Raw genomic sequence first — 22,253 nt, forward strand, 5'->3', positions numbered from 1 at the left:
CAACAAAGTTCAATAGAGCAAAATATAGAGAATTTTCTCAGCTTTTCAAAAATATTTTTTTCAGAGGTGGGCAAACATGGGCACTATTTTAAAAAAATGAAAAACTGCGACTATTTTCAAAAAAGTTACCTAAAAATGGTTATAACTTGAAAACGGTGCACTTTATCAAAAAATCACTAAAGTACTTTTTGATTGCAAATTCGATTTTACATCGAAAAATTAAGTTGAAAAATTTTTGCGATCAATATTTCGATTTTTTGAAAAAATCTGTATTGATTTAAAAATTCATAACTCGGTCAAAGATTTTTTGCCCATTCTGGAAATTTCTGAAAAGTTGGCATTTTATGTCCACTAAAACATATCAAAAAATAAAAAAAAAATAAAAATTGTATTTTTTTTTGCAAATCAAGTTTTAGTGACAAAAAGTTAAATAAAAAATCACCAAATTTTTTTTACCGTGTATCATTTTTTTTCAGTGTAGTCCATATTCATACCTACAACTTTGCCGAAGACACCAAATCGATCAAAAAATTTCTTCAAAAGATACAGATTTTTGAATTTTCACATATCATTTTTGTATGGACAGCTGTCAAATTTGTATGGAAAATTATATGGACAAACTAATGATGCAAAATGGCTTCATTGGGCATACCGAAGGCACCAAAAAAGTTTCAGCCGGATTAAAAAATACAAAAAAATCGAATGACCGAAATCTCAGAGAATTGCTCAATCACAAAAGTTAAACGTTTCCTCCGGCTCCAAAAAACCCGTAATCGAATAATGGAGAAATAAACGAAAGGAAATTAGATTCTAATCGGAGAGTTTTTCAGTTCTATCTATTCAAAGCGTAGCATTTTTTTTTCTCTCTGTGTGTTGTACGCATTGTCACGATTGGGTGAGCTTTCGTCTTTTTTTCTGTTTGTTTGAGTGGGGGAAACCTTTCATTTGTGCTGAGCTTTTGTTTTCATTGGAGATTGAAAGATGGAAGCCGATTAACCTTCTAGTGCCCCCAAGGGTTTGTTGTTTTAGGGTGAAGTTTTAAGCTTTTTCTTAAAAGTAGGTGTATTGGTTTTTGTAGTTGTGGCTTGCAATAGGGTTCTTACGGCATTGTTTGTATATTCTCCTTTTAAAAATTTCTTTTATTCAATCAGTTGCAATGAATTCTTAATATGCTATCAAAACTTGAATGAAAGTTTAATTTAGATTTTTCACTTGCTAAATCGAAGCGAAGTTGACTTTATAGCTGTCGGCCACCATTGCTAGTACCAACCACTAGTGTCTTCCTTTTATCTTCAAGGACTTCGCCGCCCTGGGCTCCTAAGTGTATGAAAGTATGGCACGGAGCGACGGCGCCGAATACCCATATTTACACAAAGAATTTTAGAGCGCCCGCCGCGGGATTCGAACCGACGACCTCTGGATTGTGAGTCCAGTGCGCGGTCCGATTGATCCACACGGGCAGGACCATCACTTGCTAAATCACAAGTTTAAAAAAATAAGAAGAAAACTGATTGAATTAAAAAAAGTTTTTGAAGTTTTACTTTTTGTGTATATTTTGGCTTAAAATTTTAAAATTGGTTCAGCAATTTGCTTTATTTTTTGGTTTGTCTTCTATACTCAAGTTTGGCTGAATGGCAACAAAACAAAATCGTTTTATTTTAAATTAAAATTTTCAATAAAGATATCTTGAGTAAAAGGTTCTATAAACATATGAAACACAACAGCTTATAGGACCCTTTGAAAAACTCTACAACATTTTATTAGGCACCAACTTCCAACCAATAATTTTTAAAAATTATTAAATCAAAAGAACCTTGTAAAACGTTAATTTAATCTACAACAATTTCAAAAAATCTTTACAACATTTTTTATCTTTTCATTCATGCAAAAAATATTTGTTTCGAAAGAAAGTAATAAAGTATGCACACGGACGAACGGACATGACACCAGGAACAAATTTACTTCAAATTTCTGAAGCATCTTATCACTTACGCCATCTACATTCAAGTTGCAAAATGACTTCTGCAATAATTAATCAAAACATTTAGCATTGGTATGGTGCTAGTAACAGTTATTTGGACATTAAGTTTGTCTTTATGATTCTATGCAATTTATCATGGATACTAAAATTGCCGGAAATTTGACGTAACTTGTATTTTTAATATAAATTCATACGACCATTTCAAAAAGTGCCCATGAATTTGCATCATCAGCTGGCTTTGTTTACGTTTTAAACCACGTGGCGCGAAGATTTTGACATAAGCGATCTCGCTTGCGCAGGTTTTCGCCAAGAAGAAGTAAAAGAAAACCTGCTTCACTTTTTGAAACCCCGTGTCATGTCCGTTCGTCCGTGGTATGCATTTAAATGATTCAAATTTTTACAAAATGAGTTTACAAGGCTGCTTAAAACATAAAATGAAAAATTAAAATTTCTGTTTGATGGTGACATTATTTGATTATAAAAAGGTTATCTTTTAAGATTCTAAAATTTACAGAAATTATAAATAAATATATTTTTTATTTATACAGTCCAGACTCGATTATCCGAAGGCCTCGGAAAAATTTCACTTCGGATAATCAAAACTTCGGACAATCAAACCAATTTTTTTTGTTGTTGTTTAATTTTTGACTGTCGAGGTTAAGTATGACCCCTAAACTACGTTAAAGTGAATTAAATATTTTAAATCCAAGATGGCGTCCAAAATGGCGGTGACGAGGTATTGAAATTATGCATTTTATTATTTAATAAGAAATCAACTATTCAAATTTGACTAAAATGGGGTCGCAAAACTCGAATTTGATGTTTAAAACTAGAAAAAAGAAAAACGAAAAAAATTGTTACTCTTTCGATTTTCCGAAGTCCCAAAAACTAAAAAAAAAATTGAAGGCCATAGTCTCAACATTTGAATGCAAAATGAGTTTTAAGTGCATTTTACGCTAGTTTAATTGTTAAGCAATCATTAGCTATCAAAAAATGTAAAAAAAAGTTTTGGTGGTACTGTACATAGAAAATTTTCCAAAATTCAAAAGATTTTTAAATAACCCAAACAAGCTTAAAATGTTTTTAAACACAGAGAAATGCATTTTAAATTGATGTCAGCTGATTGCACTTGCATTTCCATTGAAATATTTAAGTTTTTTGAAAAAAATATTTTTTTCCCCTTGATTTTTTGGGACGACTTTTAAGGGGGTGGACAAAAACTTTTAAAAATATTTTTACCAGCCTTAGTCAAGATAATTTATTTACATTTTTTTACCTTTTGCGTCATTTTAGTTTACATTATACTAAAAAATATTTTAAGCAATCAAGAAATTTAAATTGTTTAGAAATATTGTTTGGTTAATAAAAATCAGTTTTTGGGCGAAAATGCAGCTTACAATTTTTATTTGGTGACAATTGGCCAAAAACTGTTATTATTGGCTAGAATATAAAAATTTAGAAATTACAAATACAAAAACATGCTCACCTCACCTCACAAATTGGCTAATTTTGGGCTGAGGGCTCGCTATCATTTTCCAAGTATGTAATCAACAATGTTTGATTTTTATTTTAATTATATTATAAAATTTTGCACACAAAATTCATGTAAGTTTACTGGTGATTTTTTCTTTTTATATTCTGTTTATTATTTACTTGAATTGTTAAAGTTGATTCAGTTGATTGATATATTCTTCTTAAAAAAAAATATGTAAAGGAGAATGCATTGGCAATAACAATATTTTATCTACATTCTTGTTTGCTTTTCAAAAAAAAAAAATTATAGGTTCAAATAAAGTATTTTCTTTTAAAGTGTAATTCCGTTTTTACAGCAGTAACATTTTTTTAAATGCCAATATTGTTAAAAATAAAAATATACACTCGAAATCTGTTCTGAAAATCAAACTTAAGAAAAATATAGTTTTTCAAAAGATTCAGTTTAGGCCTCCTATTGCATCAACGAATTTAATTTTTTATTATTTTTTTTTTGATTTTTTTGTTATTTTCCAATTCAGTTTAAACTTTTTTTTGAGGCTTTCTAAACTGTAAAGTTTCAAACTATATTACTCGTGTTAGTTTGTAATAGTTTGTAAAAATACCATTTTGGTCGGTAACAAGGTAACGGTATGTTGTTTATCTGAACGTCTCTTAAATTCTCCAGACATGCGCTTTTTGAAATCTTAATCTTAATTCATCTTAAACGGTTCACGCTAAAATAATTACCCGCAGCACACCAGGCTCCAGCTTTAAACGCTTAACCCTCTACTGCCCAAATTTTTTTTTCGAAAATATTTATTTTTCCCGTGTTCAGGAGGTCATTTTGAGCTACTTTTGTTCTACGAAAAACTTTACTTCTCTTGTTTTATGTTTTTCTTGTTTCATTTTTAGTATTTTAATTTGCATTTATCTTGTTTAGTTTATGTTTGTTTTTGGTAGTATTTGGCCTACTCTACCACCTAATATAATTACATTTTGCCTATCTAATTTTTTCATGTTTTTACATAAAACAAGTTAAACTTCCAACCCTGAAATTTTCTAAAATTTTAAGAGTTCTTCTTTCCAATGCTTTTTAAAGATCAAAAATCGGTTGGAAAATTGAATTTTGGCGATTTTTTAGATCGAAGCCCGTCTAAAGGCGGGGTTAGGTTGTAGAGGGTTAACCTCTAAAAGATCCTAAATCATACTCGCAAGTACACCACACGACTCACCGGTAATTGCAATAATAATTTCTCAAGTACTCTCTCTCTCTCACCGGAAGGGCAGTTAAACAGGCGGAAACGCTCAACTACCCTTTTCTAATGGCACTTTTCTGCTCTCTTTTTTGTTGCGCCTCTAAATGCATTTCAAAACTGGCAATTTCTCCAAAGTGTTTGCCCATTTACTGCAAGTGGTCTACGACCACGACCTGCAGCGGTACTGTGTGCCCCTAACGGTTGATTAAAAACTGCAAAACGACAATTTCCTGAAATTCAACCTTTCTCCACATGGGCAGGAGCGGGGGGGTTGACACAGGAAACCCCCTCCCGGGACAACGACGCCCGACCAGGTGCTGGGTTGAAGTTTTATTCGCTGCATTCATCAAGCTCGCAGCAGCAGTAGCGCAGAGTTGTTCATGAAAGAGTTAGAGGCCCTCCATTTGACGGTGTGTGTGTGTGATTGTACGTTAAGTGAACACCTCACCGGTTTCACAGGAAACTCGCACACACATACTCGCATGCATTATTGGATACCGAAAGTGCAAGCAAGAAGCATAACATCTTATGCATAATTCATGTGGGCTGTATAGTATTGCTGCAGTGCTTTTTCATGTAGGGGAGATCGGGGTTCCAAAAAGTATGGCATTGCTTTGCTGAGTTATGCTCAATGTTTCCGCATTTTTTTTCAAAATTACATTTACAGCCTCTTAAAGTTCAAAATTTTTGAAAAATTCCATTTTTTTCGCTGGTATCGAAATCAGCAAAGCTAATTTCCAACAATTTTAAATTTGTTTACCGTTCATCTAGTTGCTGAGATGCAGCATCTTTGAGAATACTTTTATTATAGAAAAAAATAGTTTTTTCTAAGTTTCACTTTGTTAGTCTTCATTTTGATGATAGCTTGGCAATTTTTGGTACTATATTAATTTTATGACAAAATATTAGGCAGAAATAAAAAAATATAAATATTGAAAAAACAGGCCATGATTTCAACATTTGCATGGAAAAAGTGTTTTAAAATGCATTTTAAACTAGTTCAGTTGTTTTGAAATCATTAGTTTAAAAAAATGTAACATTTGACGAAAACAAAAAAAAAGTGAAAAAAAACTTTTAGCGATAGTAAACATAGAAAATTTTCAAAAATTCAAAAGATTTTTTAATCAACCCAAACATGCCAAAACTTTAAATCAAATTTGTAGCAGTATTATCTATCAATAAAAAAACGTTACTTTAAAGCACTGAAAGGTCCGCGAGATATCCATCGGAACTTTCAAATTATGTAAATAATTACCCTTGTAGAATCCCTTAAGTTTTTTGAAAATCAATTTAAAAGTTCTGCATCAAACTTAATGGTTTTCAGAAAAGACTTCTAAAAATATTTATACTGGCCTAATAAACCAATATCATGTTAAGTTTTCAATGCTTTCACTTAGAATATATTTTTGACACTGTAGTAGGTTTTTAAAATCATAAATTTTTCACATCTTCCTTATTTTTTTTGAAAATACTTTAATTTTCATAATCTGCTATTTTTTTTTGTAAAATTCTCAAATTTTACTCAAAATACGTATTTTCTGAGAATATTACGCTTTTATTAGAGTTTTTTTTGTAAATCACTCTCAAAATTTTATTAAATACTAACTGTTTTCTAAAATACTTCAATTTTCATAATTGCAATATGGGTATCAAACGTAGCCACATTTTGTATGCTTTTTCACTTTTATTAGAGTTTATTATAAAATACTAAATTTTTAACAAAATACTGTATTTTTATAAAAGTACTCAAATTTTCATTATTTGCAATATAGGTATCCGAAGATTCGAAGTTTTGCATGCATTTTTACTGTTTCAGAGTTTTTGGAAATGAAACACTCACATTTTGTTTTAAAAAATACGGTATTTTGTGAAAATTTTAGAATTTAATTCCTAACACTCTTAAACAGTAAAAATGCATGCCAAAGTTTGAATCGTTTGATACCCAGATTGCAAATTATGATTTTTTTTGTATATTCGAATAAATCCGGTATTTTGTGTAAATTTTAGTGTTTCATTAAATAAAATACTCTAAATGATGCAAAATTTCAAATTATTTGGTATCCATATTGCATATCAAGAAAAATTTTTACTTTCATAAAAAATACGGTATTTTGAAATTACTTTAGTATTTCATTTAACAAACTTCTAAACAGTTCAAATGCATGCAAAATTTCGAATTTAAAAATGCGGAATTTTATGAAAATATAAGTATTTTATAAAAAACCTCTGAAACAGTACAAAATTATGCAAATTTCGAATCATTTGATTGAATTGTTTGATAGCCACACTGCAAACTATTAAAAAATTTGAGTATTTTCAAAAAAGTATGGTATTTTGTGAAAATTTCATTGATTACCCTTATTGTTATTATTAAAATTTGAGTACTGTAAAAAATACGGTATTCTGTGAAAATTTGAGTATTTTACAAAAAAACTCTATTAAAAGTGAAAAAGCATACCAAATTTTGCTTCGTTTGATACCCGTTTTGCAAGCTATGAAAATTTAAGTATTTTTGAAAAAAATATACGGTATTTTTTGTGTTGTTTTTTGTAATTGGGCTTTGAACCTAGGCCGTTGCAAATATTTTTCAAAGTTTATGTCAGAATTCGTCCGAAAAATCAGGAGGCATAAAAAATATTTTTTCAAAAGAAAAAATAAATAAAAAATAAATAAAAAATAAATAAATATAATTCTTATTAACTAAAAAGAAACCAAAATGCATTTTTCTGCATTAGTAATCATACTTAGCACTTTTGGGCTGGTTCAATAATATTTTGAATATTTGTGAAAATTTGTGGTACAACACCGCAGAAACTTTTTGTTTCTCAAAAAAATGAAATAGTTTCGCCAATAGGTACTTAGATGTTTGGAAACTAATGATTGCAAAACAACCGGACAGGTGTATAATGCATTTTAAAACACTTTTTCCATTGAAATGTAGCATTTTTGCTCGTAATTTCAATGTTTAATACTTTTTTCAACGAAAATTTTAGTATTTTTTTTGGTATTTTACAAAATTCTCATTTAGGAAAACATTTTTTCCCGTTGCTTTATACCCATATTGCTAACTTTTGAAATAGAAAAAATAGAAAATTTTACCAAATTTTAATTTGTTTTTACATTTAAAATCTTACCAAATGACTTCGGATAATCGAATGAACAAAAAATATTTTATTCTTTTTTTTATTTTCTAACCTTTCATCAAATTTGAGTTCTTCGACCTAGTCTTGGCAAAATTGAATGAATTTTCATGAATTTAAATTACCAAATGCATTTTCTTATTATTTCAATCACTTTTGATTAGTTTAAAAGCCATACTTAAGCTAGACATTCAAAAACAAGACAACGAAATGTTTTTCCGTGTTCCGATTAACCGAAGTGGTTTATTTCCATGGCCTTCGGATAATCGAGTCTGGACTGTAGTACAAAGTTGTTATTTGCTTCAAGTTCAAGTTATCAAGTCGCAACTCTTTCCCCTACATAAATTTCAAAACCGTTCAAATGGCGAAATTCGCTCGTATTTGGTGCAACAACTATTCGAAAAAAAAATCTAACTCAAGCCTACTAGGGGTACCTGGAACAGTGCCACCCCGCTCCATGGTTTGGCTTCACGAATATTGCAAGCTCGACCAACTCCGACGAATGACGAATTAATTTATTCATTCTGTACTGTGCATTCCCCGGCAGCCTTCAGGAAGCAATTGCTAATGAAGAGGTCGACGGGTCGAAAGAGGAAAGGTTGAAAATTCTGCAGTGTCGGTCGGAACTTTGAGAAATGTTCCGGTGGATTCGTACGATTGGTCACAAAAAAAGTTTATGGGGTAAAGGTGCTTGTGTTAGCACCTTTTGCAACACTAACTTGGGTAAAAATATGATTGAATTTATGTGACTTCGACTTCAAAATAATTTGAGTCATTATGCCAAACTCAAATTTTCTAGGAAAATAAATTCAACAGATTCAGATTAGTCTGTTTTAAGTTAATCCCTTGCCAAAAAGCTTCAAAGGCTCATTAATTTAAGGCAGTATTGTTAGAAACCATTGATTCCTAAAACAACCGAAAAACAATCCCCGAACAGAAACTTTAGCTCATCATAAATTTCCGCTCAGACTTTCTAGTAGACTCCCCTCCCCCTGCGAAGCTAAGCTTAGAGTTTCACCGCCATAACTTTCCAACAGGCGGTTTCCTGTTTAGACATCTGTCGCAGATTGGTGCGCAAAAACCGCCGCAGGAACTTTTCCGGTGTGGTGTGGTGTGGGCTAGCCAACTGCAAAGACTATTTAGAGGTTCGATCCCCAAAAAGGAGCAGCTCTGTTGTTATCCTTTTTGCGCTGGTCACGACTATCTGGGAAGTTTGTTGTGTCACCCATAAATCATCGTTTTTGTTTTGAAGAGTTAAACGCCCATTGATCAATGCTGAACTTTGTTTTGAAATAGTTGTGCTGATCAAAGCTGCAAAAAAGACCTACAATATTAACTATAACTCGATTAGCCAGTAAACACTTCAATTTCGTCAAGGTATTATAAATTTGAACTCCCTTAATACACAGACAACAGACGTTTGGGCTCGATTCTTCCCTTGTGTAAATCATTGCTACAGTTTTTTTAGTTGTGGCAATCCGTTTGTGGCGCTGCAGTCGCTTTGCCCTGACACATTGCCCGCTGTCAAAATATCGCTTTCCGCCTACTGTCATTTTCCATTTTGTTTGTTTTCAACGTTTGTAATCGTTTCTTCTAGATGAAAAGTTGATTTCAGCCGATTTCAACAAAATCTCTCGCGCTTGCAGCTGCTTGACCAATGTGAGGCAACCAAAGTGGCCAACCTGGTTCCTGAACCGATTTTAGCCCCGACGGATTGCCGATTGGAGTACGGCGTCGTTATAGAGGAGGTGTGCAAACGACCGACGTTCCAATCAAGATCCCCTCGGAAAATACGGTCGCCCGGTGTCATCATCAACGCAACGGAAGTGGCAGCTCCCCCCGCACCCAATTTTGATTTTATTTGTGTTCCTTGTCAGCATGATTCGCAAAATGACCTCTATGACGGGGCTACGCTTCTTGAAAATTCTTCTCGTAAATCGTGTTAATTAATAATTAAAGTAGATTTACTTTAGCATAAAAACATAATCTTTACCTATTTACATTTTTTTCGAAAAATTTAAATAATATTTTTTTAAATATTTCTGGGTGATGCATTTTCAAACACACCTTCTCAGAAAACCATCATGGCTGCTTTAGAGAGTGGCAATAGGCTAACAGATGGCGCTAGTAGATAAGCAGGATGCGGCTGCCATGTTTTTACACACGATTTTCAAATTATTTTGTTCTAGCCGCTACGTCTGTTGTCTGTGCTTAATACACTGTAATCGACAGAATTGAATTTAACAATTTTTATTTATTGGATTGAAAATCACTAAAATTCAGTTCTGTCGATTGGAGCGTGTTCTGGGAGCCCAAATCTATCACACCTTGACGAAATTTTAGCGTTAACTGACGTCAACTTAAAAAATAGTTCTTGTTCTTAAATTTCAAAAGTTTATTCACACTGAAGGAGCCATTACACTACCGTAAACAAACAAACAAACTCGCACATTTTCGTGTTTGACAGTTTGTCAAACTCGCATATAAACAAAGAAGGCAAACTGTCAAAAGTGTGAGTTTGTTTGCCGTAGTGTAATAGCTGCTTGAGTCGGTTTCTCCAAGAACGAATACGTGTGAATAAAGCTTTCTAGTCAGAAATTTACCAACACATTTAAAGTATGTTTACATGGCAGCTGGAGGTTAGTTTGCATTAGATTTGCTATCTCTTTCTAGAAAAACTTTTTTGTCAGGCGACTTCTAGCTGGTTTTTTTTTTGACTGACAGCCCGATATGTCAGCCAAAATATTTCGCAGGGCTGTGACAGCTCGAGCTCGATCATTGTTTGCATCAGTACACCGTGACGAGAAGTTAGTCATTCTTGGGTTGAATTATTTGTTTGCACTGGGCCTAGAAAACCTTATCAACCTGAAAAAACTGTTAATTTTGTTTAACAATACTGTGACATTTGAAGAAACAAATTCTTTTGTTCAATGCTCAACAAAAACTCAACATTTATTTACATAATCGATCTCTCACTCATCAGTTCGCGCTCAGTACTGATCCCAGTGCTTCTCATGGTGGTTATTCTCCACAAGCACTGGGACGGGCTTCTCGACATGAACTGCGTACGGCTTTGGCACTTCGACGTACTCCTTCTGGACAACCGGGACGGCCACGTGCTTCTGGACCTCGACCGGGTATGGGACAGGGCGGTCAACGGGGACGGGGACCTTCTTGGTGACCTCCACCGGGAACGGGACGGGACGGTCAACGTGGACGGGCCGATCGACGGGGTATGGGACGGGACGGTCAACGGGAACCTTCTTCACAACCTCAACCGGGTACGGTCGGTCAACGGCGTACGGGACCGGACGGTCAACGTGAACCGGGACCTTCTTGACGACCTCCACTGGGTACGGGACGGGACGGTCAACGTGGAAGGGGACCTTCTTGGTGACTTCCACTGGGTAGGGGACGGGACGGTCAACGTGGACTGGAACCTTAACCGGGTATGGGACGGGACGGTCAACCGGGAATGGTCGGTCAACGTGAACCTTCTTGATCACCTCCACTGGGACCTTCTTGACGACCTCCACTGGGTATGGCACCGGTCGGTCAACGTGAACTGGAACCTTCTTGATGACCTCCACCGGGTATGGGACAGGGCGATCCACATGGACGGGGACCTTCTTGATGACTTCCACTGGGTATGGGACCGGACGATCAACTGGGTATGGGACGGGACGGTCCACATGAACCTTCTTGATCACTTCCACTGGATAGGGGACCGGTCGGTCAACTGGGTATGGGACAGGTCGGTCAACATGGACCTTCTTCTCCACGATCACTGGGACCTTCTTGATCACTTCCACTGGGTATGGGACGGGACGGTCAACGTGGACCTTCTTGACCACTTCCACTGGGTAAGGGACCGGACGATCAACGTGGACAGGAACCTTCTTTACAACCTCCACTGGATATGGCACATGTCGGTCAACCGGGTACGGAACGTGCACCTTCTTGGTGACAATCTCCTTGGTGTGATGGTGCACCTTAGTGTGGTGATGATCGTACTCGTCAAACCCATGGTGGTTCCACTGGTCTCCCAGATCCCACAGGCTACGCTTGTCCTTCTTGGAGTCGACTGCCGCACAAGATGCGACGGCCAGGGCCATCGACAGTACCACGAACGCCTGCGAAGAAATGACATTGATTGATAACTCAACACCCCAACCTTAGTTACGTACCTTCATGATCGCAAGCTCCGGTGAGTATCGGATCGCTGAACTGCTGGTGTGGTTTGGAGAGATGATCACACTCGAATGATGTCTTTGGGTTGGGGTTTGGGTGGTTTTATATGGTTCAGTCAGCCCCGTAGCGGGTGTGCGTTGAACGATAACGGCGGCGGCTCCGTGGTCGAGCAATCAGCTGTTTTCTTAATGGGGCAAGGTCGATTTGGTGAAATTTTGGAGTAAGTCGAGAGGAAATCGACGATGACCGACCGTTGCAATATACGTTGCGTTGCGTTGGTAAGGTTGTTGAACACGGAGAAAGGAATTTTAATGCAGGTTTGATTGATTGGTTTGGGTTACAGTTTGAAGATGTTGTTCCTCTTTATCACTGGAACGCCCAACGCATGTTCAACTTACACGGACGCCCAAGCCTCCCAAAAAAGGTGGAACGGTAACTACAACTCGCTGGTTCTCGAGCATTACTCAACCAATCAAGACGATTCTTGTTTCCAGTGATTTGTAAGAATGTCTAGATGATTGTAAAACTTTGCAGAACTTGATTTGAACAAATCTGTAATTTCTGGGACCGAAAACATCGTTCCACCTTTTTTAAAATAACTGCCTAATTTTTGGCGAATTTTTTTTACACGCGAAAAAAAAGGTGGAACGATGTTTTTGATCGCAAAAATTACAGATTTGATCAAATTAAGTTCAGCAAAGTTCTAGAATCATCTAGTCATCCTAACAAATCACTGAAAAGAACAATCATCTTGATTGGTTGAGTTATGCCCGAGAACCAATGAGTTGAAGTTACCGTTCCAACTTTTTTAGAGCCTTGGGCGTTGGAATGTTATCAAGGCGATGTTTTCAAATGTCGATAGTAATTATTTCTTAGATATTATAGTAATATATCATTGTTTTAAAAAGTGTCATTTTTCATATTAAAAAGTTGTAACTTCACAAGGATTGGAATTAGGACAGTGGTCAATATGGAGACTTTTATGTAAAATTGTATGGAAAATCGATTGCCGTATTTGGTTTTTCGAAAATTTTTACGTTTAGAGCACTTAAAAAAAAACAGTTTCAGTAAATGATTTTTGTATTTTTTTGAGTGAGTTGCTCCATCCTGCAATTTTTGGGAGGCTTTTTGTAACATCTCAGGCTATTTTCACATTTTTTGAACTTTTTAACTTAAAAATTAAAAAATCTCATAAAAGTGGTGTGTATTTTTCTTTCAGTGTATTTTTTCGGAAAGCCTGTCAAATTTCCTACAAGTTTGTCTTTGACTTTTGATACGATGCAACGGCTTCGAGATACAGCGATATTTAAATTCCGAATTACAGAAATATTGAAAACACTTACGCCCTTCTCAAATGTCATTATCGAGTGAAACACAAAAATGGCTAACATAAGCATAGGAAAACATGTTTACAAAGTTTCATTGAAATCGGAGAGGGTCCGGTACAACCGATTCCCTATTTGACATGAAATTCCTCAAAATTAGTTGTTTAAATAGTGAAAGTCAGCAAATTGGATGGAGTTAGGAGCGAGTGTTTAACCTGCCAAACATACGAGAATTTCCCCTTAGTCAACTCCACTACACATTTGAAAAATAAGCTCTAAAAATGCGAGTTGATTAAAAACAAAACAATTTTGACGGTATTCCTTTTTAAAATCTTTTGATGGATCTATTGTTTTCATTTCCAGCACAATGTCCACTTCCCGCACAAAATTAAAAAAAAATCCCCACCACAAAAATCTCTCTCTTTTAATTAATTAGTCGAGAGTGGGCGACACCACCACATTCACCCGGTGCTTCGCGTGCCAACCGACGGGCCCCAGCTGGCCTGGCGTGCGCGACTCCGACGGCCCCTGGGGCGCTTTGGCCATTAATCTTAATTTTCCCACGGCCTCGTGCACGTGAAAGGGGTGCGCTCGCACAGGACAACTCCGGTCGGCATTGTCTAGTCCGTGGCCAGCAAGAGTCCACAGGTATTTCCATTTGCGAACCAGTAGCGACATTCCGAGCCTTTCCGGTGAACATAAATAATTTCTCCGGCAGAGCTTTCAGTTTTCGATCCTTTTTCTGTTCCTCGGAGTCCATTGTGGTGGAGAATTTCCATTCCGTGGTCCCACCCCTTGAAGTTATGCGATACCTTGCGGCATACCAATCAGCTGTTTTACGACGACGACGATGCTGAAGAGCCGAGAGATGAGACCATTTGAGGTTGATGAAGGACCAACATCATCGACCGCCTGCGGGCCAGCACCAGTCTTCCGTTTCGAGCCGGCAAGCTGCTGTTCTGTAGTAGATGGATGGATGGATGGAGGAGGAGAAGTTGATGACAGCGTTGTCCGTCTTGGTGTCGGGGAAGAATTTGTCTTTGAAAGACTTGGGAGGCTGAATTATGGTGATGTCAGTGACGAGATTTGAGACGGGATGTCGTTCCGGGTTGTTGGGAAGAATTGGACAAGATGTAGCAGATTAGAGGAGCTTTAGGATGTGGAAAGGGAAAATCTTAGAAAATAAACATAGATGTTCTAACTGACAGATTCGTAACTTTTCGCTGGATAAGAATTCAAATTTAGTCCACAAACAGGGCAAACCCCCTTAGTATGGGACCTCCGCAAGCGGCCTGAAATTATGATGGGTTGTTTGGACATATAAAACTAGCATCTGTCCCAAATATTGGCATTCCAGGTCTACGGGAAGTGGGGCAAATCGGGATACAAAGATTGAATGTTCAAAATCGTCAAAATTCCAAAAAATGCTGTAACTAAGGCAAAATTCAATTAAATTACAAAATCCAAAATGAATCCGATAGGGCTTAACATAGCAAAGCATAGCATTACGGGTCTGTACCACGCTGTAGAGGGTGCCACAATGGTCAATTCAATATTCTTAGACAATTTGATTGTTGATGAATCTGATAGGACTTAACAAATGCAATAAAATGAAAGGTGAACAAACAAATTTTGAACAAATTTTCTAAAATCGCTTGGAATCAATACAAAAACTGGTTCAATCTGGTGTGTATTTTGCTTAAATGATAGGTTTTTTTTTATAGGTTAAGATGCACTATCAATATTAGACCAAAATTTAAGTTTTTGGATTCTCCCAGGCTGATTTATGTCGAAAAATCGCATTTTTTCGAAACTTTTTTCAGAAATGCTTATTTAATTTAGGGTAGCCCATTTTTCCCAGCACAACCAATACATGCAGCTTGTAGGAAATTTTACGGCGAACATTTTTTCTTCTAAGAAAATTCATTTTCGACACTCCAGTGCCGAGATATTTGACTTTTAGTGAGAAAAAAAGCGCCAATTTTCAAAATTTCTCAGAATTCAGAAGCAAGGCCTACTAATTACACGACGTTGCAAGCATATGTCTTTAAAGTCAGGGTATACTTTCTTATAGTATTTTTGGCCGCTGAATCCGAATCTGGAATCTTATTTCGTGTAAACAGCAAGCGATTTTAGAAAATTTGTTCAAAAAAGTGACTTTTTTCAGTAAATCGATTAGGGGGAGCGAGAAAGTATTTTATTATTTTTTCTTGTCTAAGAAAACATTGTTCCTAACATCATAATCTATCATTTAAGAAGAGAGCACCTGAAATTCCTCCACACCTCAAAATGGGACAAGCTAATGAGTAAATCTTCGAATTATTTAAAGATATGTTTTTAAATTAAGGCCGTTCCAAATATTTTTCAAAGTTTATGTGAGTTTATGAAATAAGCTGCAAAAAAATATTTTTTTTTCAACGCGAGTCGTACATTTATTCACCAAGACGAGTAAAAAAACGAGTGCTGATTTTTTTGCATTGAAAAAAGAAAGAAGAATGAAATTTTTTTTTAATGTTGAAAAACGCTAATTTAAGGCACATTTCCATACGTATATTCAATTCACCGTCCAAATCAAAACAATAATGAAAAATATAACTTTTCGATTCATGTGCTGGAAGGTTCAACTTTTTAACACCCATTATAGGACTAAAAGTAAAACTTTTCAGCCCTTATATTACTCGCTTCGCTTCGCTTCGCTTCGCTTCGCTAGGAGACGGTGATTTTAGCGGATTGCAGACTGGATTTTCGCCATGTGATGTGATGATTGTCTAAGCCCAAGTTGCCTAGGAATCGATAATTGGGAATAGAACCAATTCCACCTGAACCAGATTCTCACCACCATGGCAGCCGTCCATATCCGGCCGCTCCCATCTCCACCGCGCACCAGGGACAAGGAAAGGGAATTGGAAGACGGGAAGTGTTGATGCTCCACTTTTTTAAGAGTATTAAGGGAAAATCTCCACGGTATCCTCAAGTAAGTTTCGCTTGGAGTTGGACGGTTTTTGGGAAGGTGAATGGTCTGAGGAGCCACCCTAGGCGAGTGGTAACGACCGTTGACATTGTTGTTCGAATTCTTCGTGTTTTCTCATTTTTTAATGGGAATGCTTTCAATTCTTCTCATCTCTTATTGGATGAATTCTAGCAGTCGCCCAGGCTATTTATAGCGAGGTAATGTAGGTTCATTTCAAATGCGCCTGCATGCATGCAATGCAATGCATTCTTGTATGTTCTGATATTCAACTTGCATTCAACTTTATTCTCGTCCGTTTCTTGGATTCAACTATGTCAGTCTAAGTCCTACTAAAGCTACTAATGCTCCACGGTAAAGTGGAAAGTATTTTGCTTGCCAATTCTGAGGACAGGGGATCGAACCCCGCCGTGAGCTGAAGTTTTTCATTAATTCCAAATTCAATGAGTCCAGAACTTTCTCGTTGGGAGCAGATGGGTATCGAACCCAGAACCATTCGCTTATAAAGCGAACATCGTAACCATTCAGCCACGACCGCTCCTACTTTTCTGCCCTTATATTACTTTACAAAAAGTATTACAGAAAGGATTCGTTATTTCGAATTTCGCTACTTCGAATGTCCGCTAATTCGAATACTCGTTAATTCAAACTTATTCGAATTAAAAAGCACTCAGCCGTTAAACCTAAACGAAATTCTTGCAATTATGAATGGGGAAGGAGCAGGAGAACATCAATTAGTTCAAAAGTTTTTAAAAATTCAGAAGGTTTAGTTGATTTATTGGCATAACAAAGGTTGAATTGTCATTTTCTTAAAAATTAAAATTAACAATTTTTTTCGAATTTTATTGAAATCTTTTATTTTTATCAAAAAGTTATTCAAAATTGGCTGAAAATGAAAAATCTAGCAAAATCTGTCAAAATCTGGCACAAATTATCATACATCTTTATTCTGGCTGACATTTGAAAAATCTGGCATTCCCAGATTTATCTGGCCACCCTGCTTCCATACAAATTTGAAAAATGTATGGAGCGTAACACGGCTTCCGACTCCCCTTTCACCCAATTGCGTTGCGTAATATACGAACGCTTCCTAATTCTGCTGGAAATAATACCTTCTTTTTAAGAATGAAAAAATCCATAGTTATTTTAAAGGTCCTATAAACAGGGAAAAAAGCTCAGCACTTAAAAAAAATCTAGAAATATGTTGGCATAAATGTCCCATATGCAATATCATTTGATTTAAATTTTTGCAGTCTAGTTCTTAAGCATGTGAATTCTCAGAAAAATCACAATCAATTAGTACTTTGTTCTACAAAAGTCGATAAAAAAATCTCTTTTCACAAAATCCAACACGGAGACTTATGGATGAGACAAATTTTCACAGCTTTTCTCTCGGCTTGCTGTATTGAAAATAAAAATAAACAAAATAATTTTTTTTCCATGATTTAATTTCAAGAATTTTCAATGAAGGGCTTCGGATAATCGAATATTTTGATGCCTCTGTGCTCTATTGTACTGAGAATGCTGGGATTCATATCTAGTTACACAGGAAAAAATGATGGCAATATTCATCAGGAAATAGTGACAGATTTTGTGTAGAAAAAATGTTTAATATAATATCAGGAATTGGTGAATATTCATCATTTTTTGATGAATTTTCATCAGGTTCATTTTTTTACATATTTTTTGCAAAAAGAGGTAATATTCAACCAACCAAAATTTTAACATTCCAAAATTTTACTTTTTTTTCTGTGTAGTACAACAGACCACAAAGGCATGGAAATGTTTCCCCATGAATTAAATTCATTTACATTTTTATCAAATCCAGACAGTTCCAGAATACTTAAAAAATCAATTAGCTTTTAATTGGTGGAAAATGAATTACTTTAAATACTCTTAAAAGCATCTCAAAGCAATTAACGCTATTATTTTTTTATGATGCTTTTTTCAATCAGTTAGGGAAAAAAAATCCACGAAAACTTCTAACCTGAGCATAATTTATTCTGAATTAATTTGGTTAATTTTACAACCGGTATTTGTATCTAAATATTTGGCTTTTTCGATATTTTGCATACATTTACATTTGATTGCCTTAAACCAATAAAGGGATCAGAATTTATTTTAAGGGTGCACAGCAGCCAAGGACTTACGGACCCAATCCTGCAAGAATCTGATTGTAAAAATAATCAAACTTTGTTGTAAACAGCTTTGAAGACAGTAATTTAGGGGATGAATAAAAAATCATATCGACAGTTCCCGTAGTTTTTAAGATACTAAAATGTCTGTAACAAAAATCTGGGTGCAAAAGCTATGGTTGATGTGTACCGTTAAGCGTGCCTTTTATCGTTGTTCATAAAACCTAACATAAATTTAGGACCTTTTCGAAAATAACTTTTCAATGTTAACAGTTTCACAATGAGTTTAATTATTGCGCTGAAATAAAGTACCACAGCAAAAGTTATATGATTCATACATAAATAAAGTTTAAAATTCAATTATTTCCCCATTTATCATTTCCTTTCCGATTTTCATTCCAACCAACTCGAAAGATGCCAACATTCATTCCTTGCTGCTTGCATTCACTAGCAAAACTGGCATACATTTTCCCCGCCCCACCCCACAACTCTTGACGACTGTTAAAGTGCACAACCAAATTGTTTTCCTTCCTCCTGACGAGGAAGAGGTGGAGGAAAGCCTTCAAAACAAAGCACGTGGTCGTCCTTTAGTCATTTTGCCCGCGGGTCCCGGCCGGTTTGTTGCTGGTGGTGGTGGTGGCAGTGACAACAAGGACAACGACTACGAAAAAGGCTTGCTTGCTCTCCGTTCCGAACGGGAAGTGGCACCAACTTGAACGAAAAAAAAGTGGATATCAGGGCCAAGCTTGGCATATTGTTTTCATTTTTTTGCCTTCCTCACCTTACTGAGGAAAGGCTATAAAATCACTCGAAAAATGAACTTCTTAATTTGACCTTGTAGACCTACCTTCACGTATACCTATCGACTCAGAATCAAATTCTGAGCAAATGTCTGTGCGTGTGTATGTCTGTAAGTCCGTGCACCGAAAAATATGCACTCGATTATCTCTGGACTGGCTGAACCGATTTGGACTGTTCTGGTCTCATTCGATCCGTCTTGGGGTCCCACAAGACCTATATTAATTATTATGAAGTTTTGTTAAGTATTTCAAAAGTTATGCTAAAAAATCGATTCTGGCTAAGGTTTGAAAGATTGTAAAAAGGGTGGTTTTTGTAAGAAACCCCGTCTGATCATACATTTTTAGAAAGGTAAATGAAAGACCTTTCTAATGAGCCCAAAACATTGAAGATCTGATAATCCTATCAAAAGTTATTAGCACTTAAGTGTTATTTGTACACATTTTAGAGGCCAGATCTCAAATATTTCGATGAAAAAGTTGTCCGGATCTATCATGCGACCCATCGTTGGATAGGTAACCAAAAGACCTTTCCAACAAGCCCAAAAGATTGAAGATCTGATAAACCTATCAAAAGTTATGAGCACTTAAGTGTCATTTGTACACATTTTATAGGCTGGATCTCAAAAATTTCGATGAAAATGTAGTCCGGGTCCGTAATGCGACCCGTCGTTAGATAATTGAAAGACCTTTCTAATGAGCCCAAAACATTGAAGATCTGATAACCCTACCAAAAGTTATGAGCATTTAAGTGTCATTTGTACACATTTAAGAGGCCGGATCTCAAATATTTCGATGAAAATGTAGTCCGGGTCCATTAAGCGTCCCGTCGTTAGTTGAATAATTAAATGATCTTTCTAATGAGTCCAAAATATTGAAGATCTGATAACCCTATCAAATGTTATGCGAACTTAAGTGTTAGTTGTCACCTTTTGGGGGCCGTATTTAAGATATTTTGATGGAAATAATGTCCGGATCCATCGTGCGATCAAAAATTTGTTGGATAATTGAAAACCCTTTCAAATAATACTATAAGATTGAAGATCTGATAACCCTATCAAAAGTAATGAGCCGATAAGTCATAGAGTAAAACAGTTTCCCAATTTCACCTATGGTTTCTTTTATTATAGTAAAGTATATACAATTATTTTTTTTCTCATCTGTTCTACATCTTATTTTTCAAACATTATTTCCACTACCTATAATTATATCATCGAGAACATGTTGATTCCACAAACTCTGCGTACTCCTCACACCATATTCCGGTGACGTCCGAATCTCGTACAATTTTCCAACCGTCGGCGTCATCAACCACGGAACCGAGTAAATATCACAAATTGATACACCCACATCAACATCCACCGTCAGCAGCCCATGGTCACAGTACATCGCTAGCTTGAACGGCTCCCTCGGCAACGGAACCATCCACAGCGGAACAACCTCGTCGATCACCTTGCCCGGCGGTCGTCTCCATAAACACATATCCGACCACGTTGGCCACCGCAAGCAGGTAGCACCCGTACCGGACGGTCCCATCGCCGGCAAACTCCGGAACCGTGTTTTTTTAGCTTAAACTTGAGATCCTGCAAAAAACGTAAACAAAAACATAATCTCTAAGAAACAATTGCTTCCTAAAGAACGGATACCACCAACTTACCGTTACATACAGTGCCGGCGTTGCAGGAGTGGCCATTGCGGGGAACCGAAATTGCGAAGGTTTTAGGGCGCTGAGATTCGGATTGTTCCAATTTGTTTTTTTTTTTCAAAAACGCGACGAAACAAGAACTGTTGCAGGAAAACACCAGTTTGACGTTTGTGTGGATGAGCTGAGAAGGTTTTTGACATTTTCTTCTGTGCCTTGGGTTCTGCGAGTGGCTCCCGGGATTTTGTTGATTTTAAACTCCCGGGAAAAATGAACAGATATATTTTTTCACTGCCTTAAGGCTTACATAACTTTAAAGTAATATAACTATTGAAAGTGAACAATTTTCATGAAACAGCCCCGCAGGAGTTGTTCAAATATTACGTCCAATGATTTTTGGGATTCTAGACCCCATATTCCATGTAGATATGTTGTAAGAATTAAAATTTAGATAAAATTTGTAGGTTGGACATTCTTACTACAGAAACAAATATTTATATAATTGTGAGGAAGGCACCAACCACCATCGGTGGATTAAGTATCGTTTTCTTACGTATGTGCACTTGGTTGAAGGTGCACTGTTTGAAATTGCATTTATGGCAATCTTGTTTCGTGATAGAAAAATGGAAAAATATTAATTTTGTGTAAATCACGAAAAAAATAATTTCAATACTTTTGAAGTATTGCAGCCATATTTTTTCTAAATAAATTTCAGCAAATTTGACCAAAAAAGTTGTGCTAGTGCAAGTCATATCTTCATTGTAAAGTCAATTCCCTTTCAAGTGAAGTTCGATCCTCACCCACAGTGGAGTGCTTTTCACAAATTGTCCCTGCTGGGCAGTGTTATGATGACACACGTTTACACTTTGCTTTTGCTTGGCAGAAGTTTGGAGGAGAAGAACAATCTGTGAAAGTGGTGACAATGGCTTCAAGACATTTTGTGTTTTTTTTGCCTCTTGTTGTATTGGGAGAATTTGGTTATTCATTTGTGAATTCGGGAAATTTTAAGTTTTTGGATTTTATAACTTTAACTATTATCATTCATAAACAAGCTGATAATCTGTATATATAAAAAATTTCGATGGTTTTGTTCGAACGCGAATCAGTTCAATACGGGGCGTCGGATCGAGGTGCTCTTTATTGCGTTAGGTTCGTGTAAGCTTAAGGAAGGTTTTTAAGTAAAAAAATTACAACTTTGGCCACTCTGGAACCGATTTCGGAAAATCTGCAGATTGTATGGGAAAAGTTTCGTAAAATAAAATTTTGATCATAGGAGGCTGAATAAGGAAAAAAAGCTAAAAACGTCAACAAACGAAAAAAGGAAAAGACGAAGTTTTTCGGGTGA

The 22,253-nt window shown here is 36.0% G+C and overlaps 2 protein-coding genes across 8 annotated transcripts in view; one reads left to right on the plus strand and one right to left on the minus strand.

The window, feature by feature from the left end:
• LOC120419151 (uncharacterized) overlaps positions 1-22,253 on the plus strand; it is a 274,388-nt gene that overhangs the window by 157,438 nt on the left and 94,697 nt on the right. The window lies entirely within an intron of this gene.
• Positions 10,841-12,239, minus strand: LOC120419137 (mantle protein-like). The gene is made up of 2 exons (XM_039581723.2): positions 12,038-12,239; positions 10,841-11,983 (listed from the first exon to the last, which is right to left on the minus strand). Exons 1-2 carry the CDS (start codon positions 12,041-12,043, stop codon positions 10,841-10,843), a joined length of 1,149 nt encoding a protein of 382 aa, XP_039437657.1. The 5' UTR covers positions 12,044-12,239.

The sequence above is a fragment of the Culex pipiens genome, chromosome 2 (genome assembly GCF_016801865.2).
Source record: "Culex pipiens pallens isolate TS chromosome 2, TS_CPP_V2, whole genome shotgun sequence".
In the NCBI taxonomy this organism is placed as follows: domain Eukaryota; kingdom Metazoa; phylum Arthropoda; class Insecta; order Diptera; family Culicidae; genus Culex; species Culex pipiens.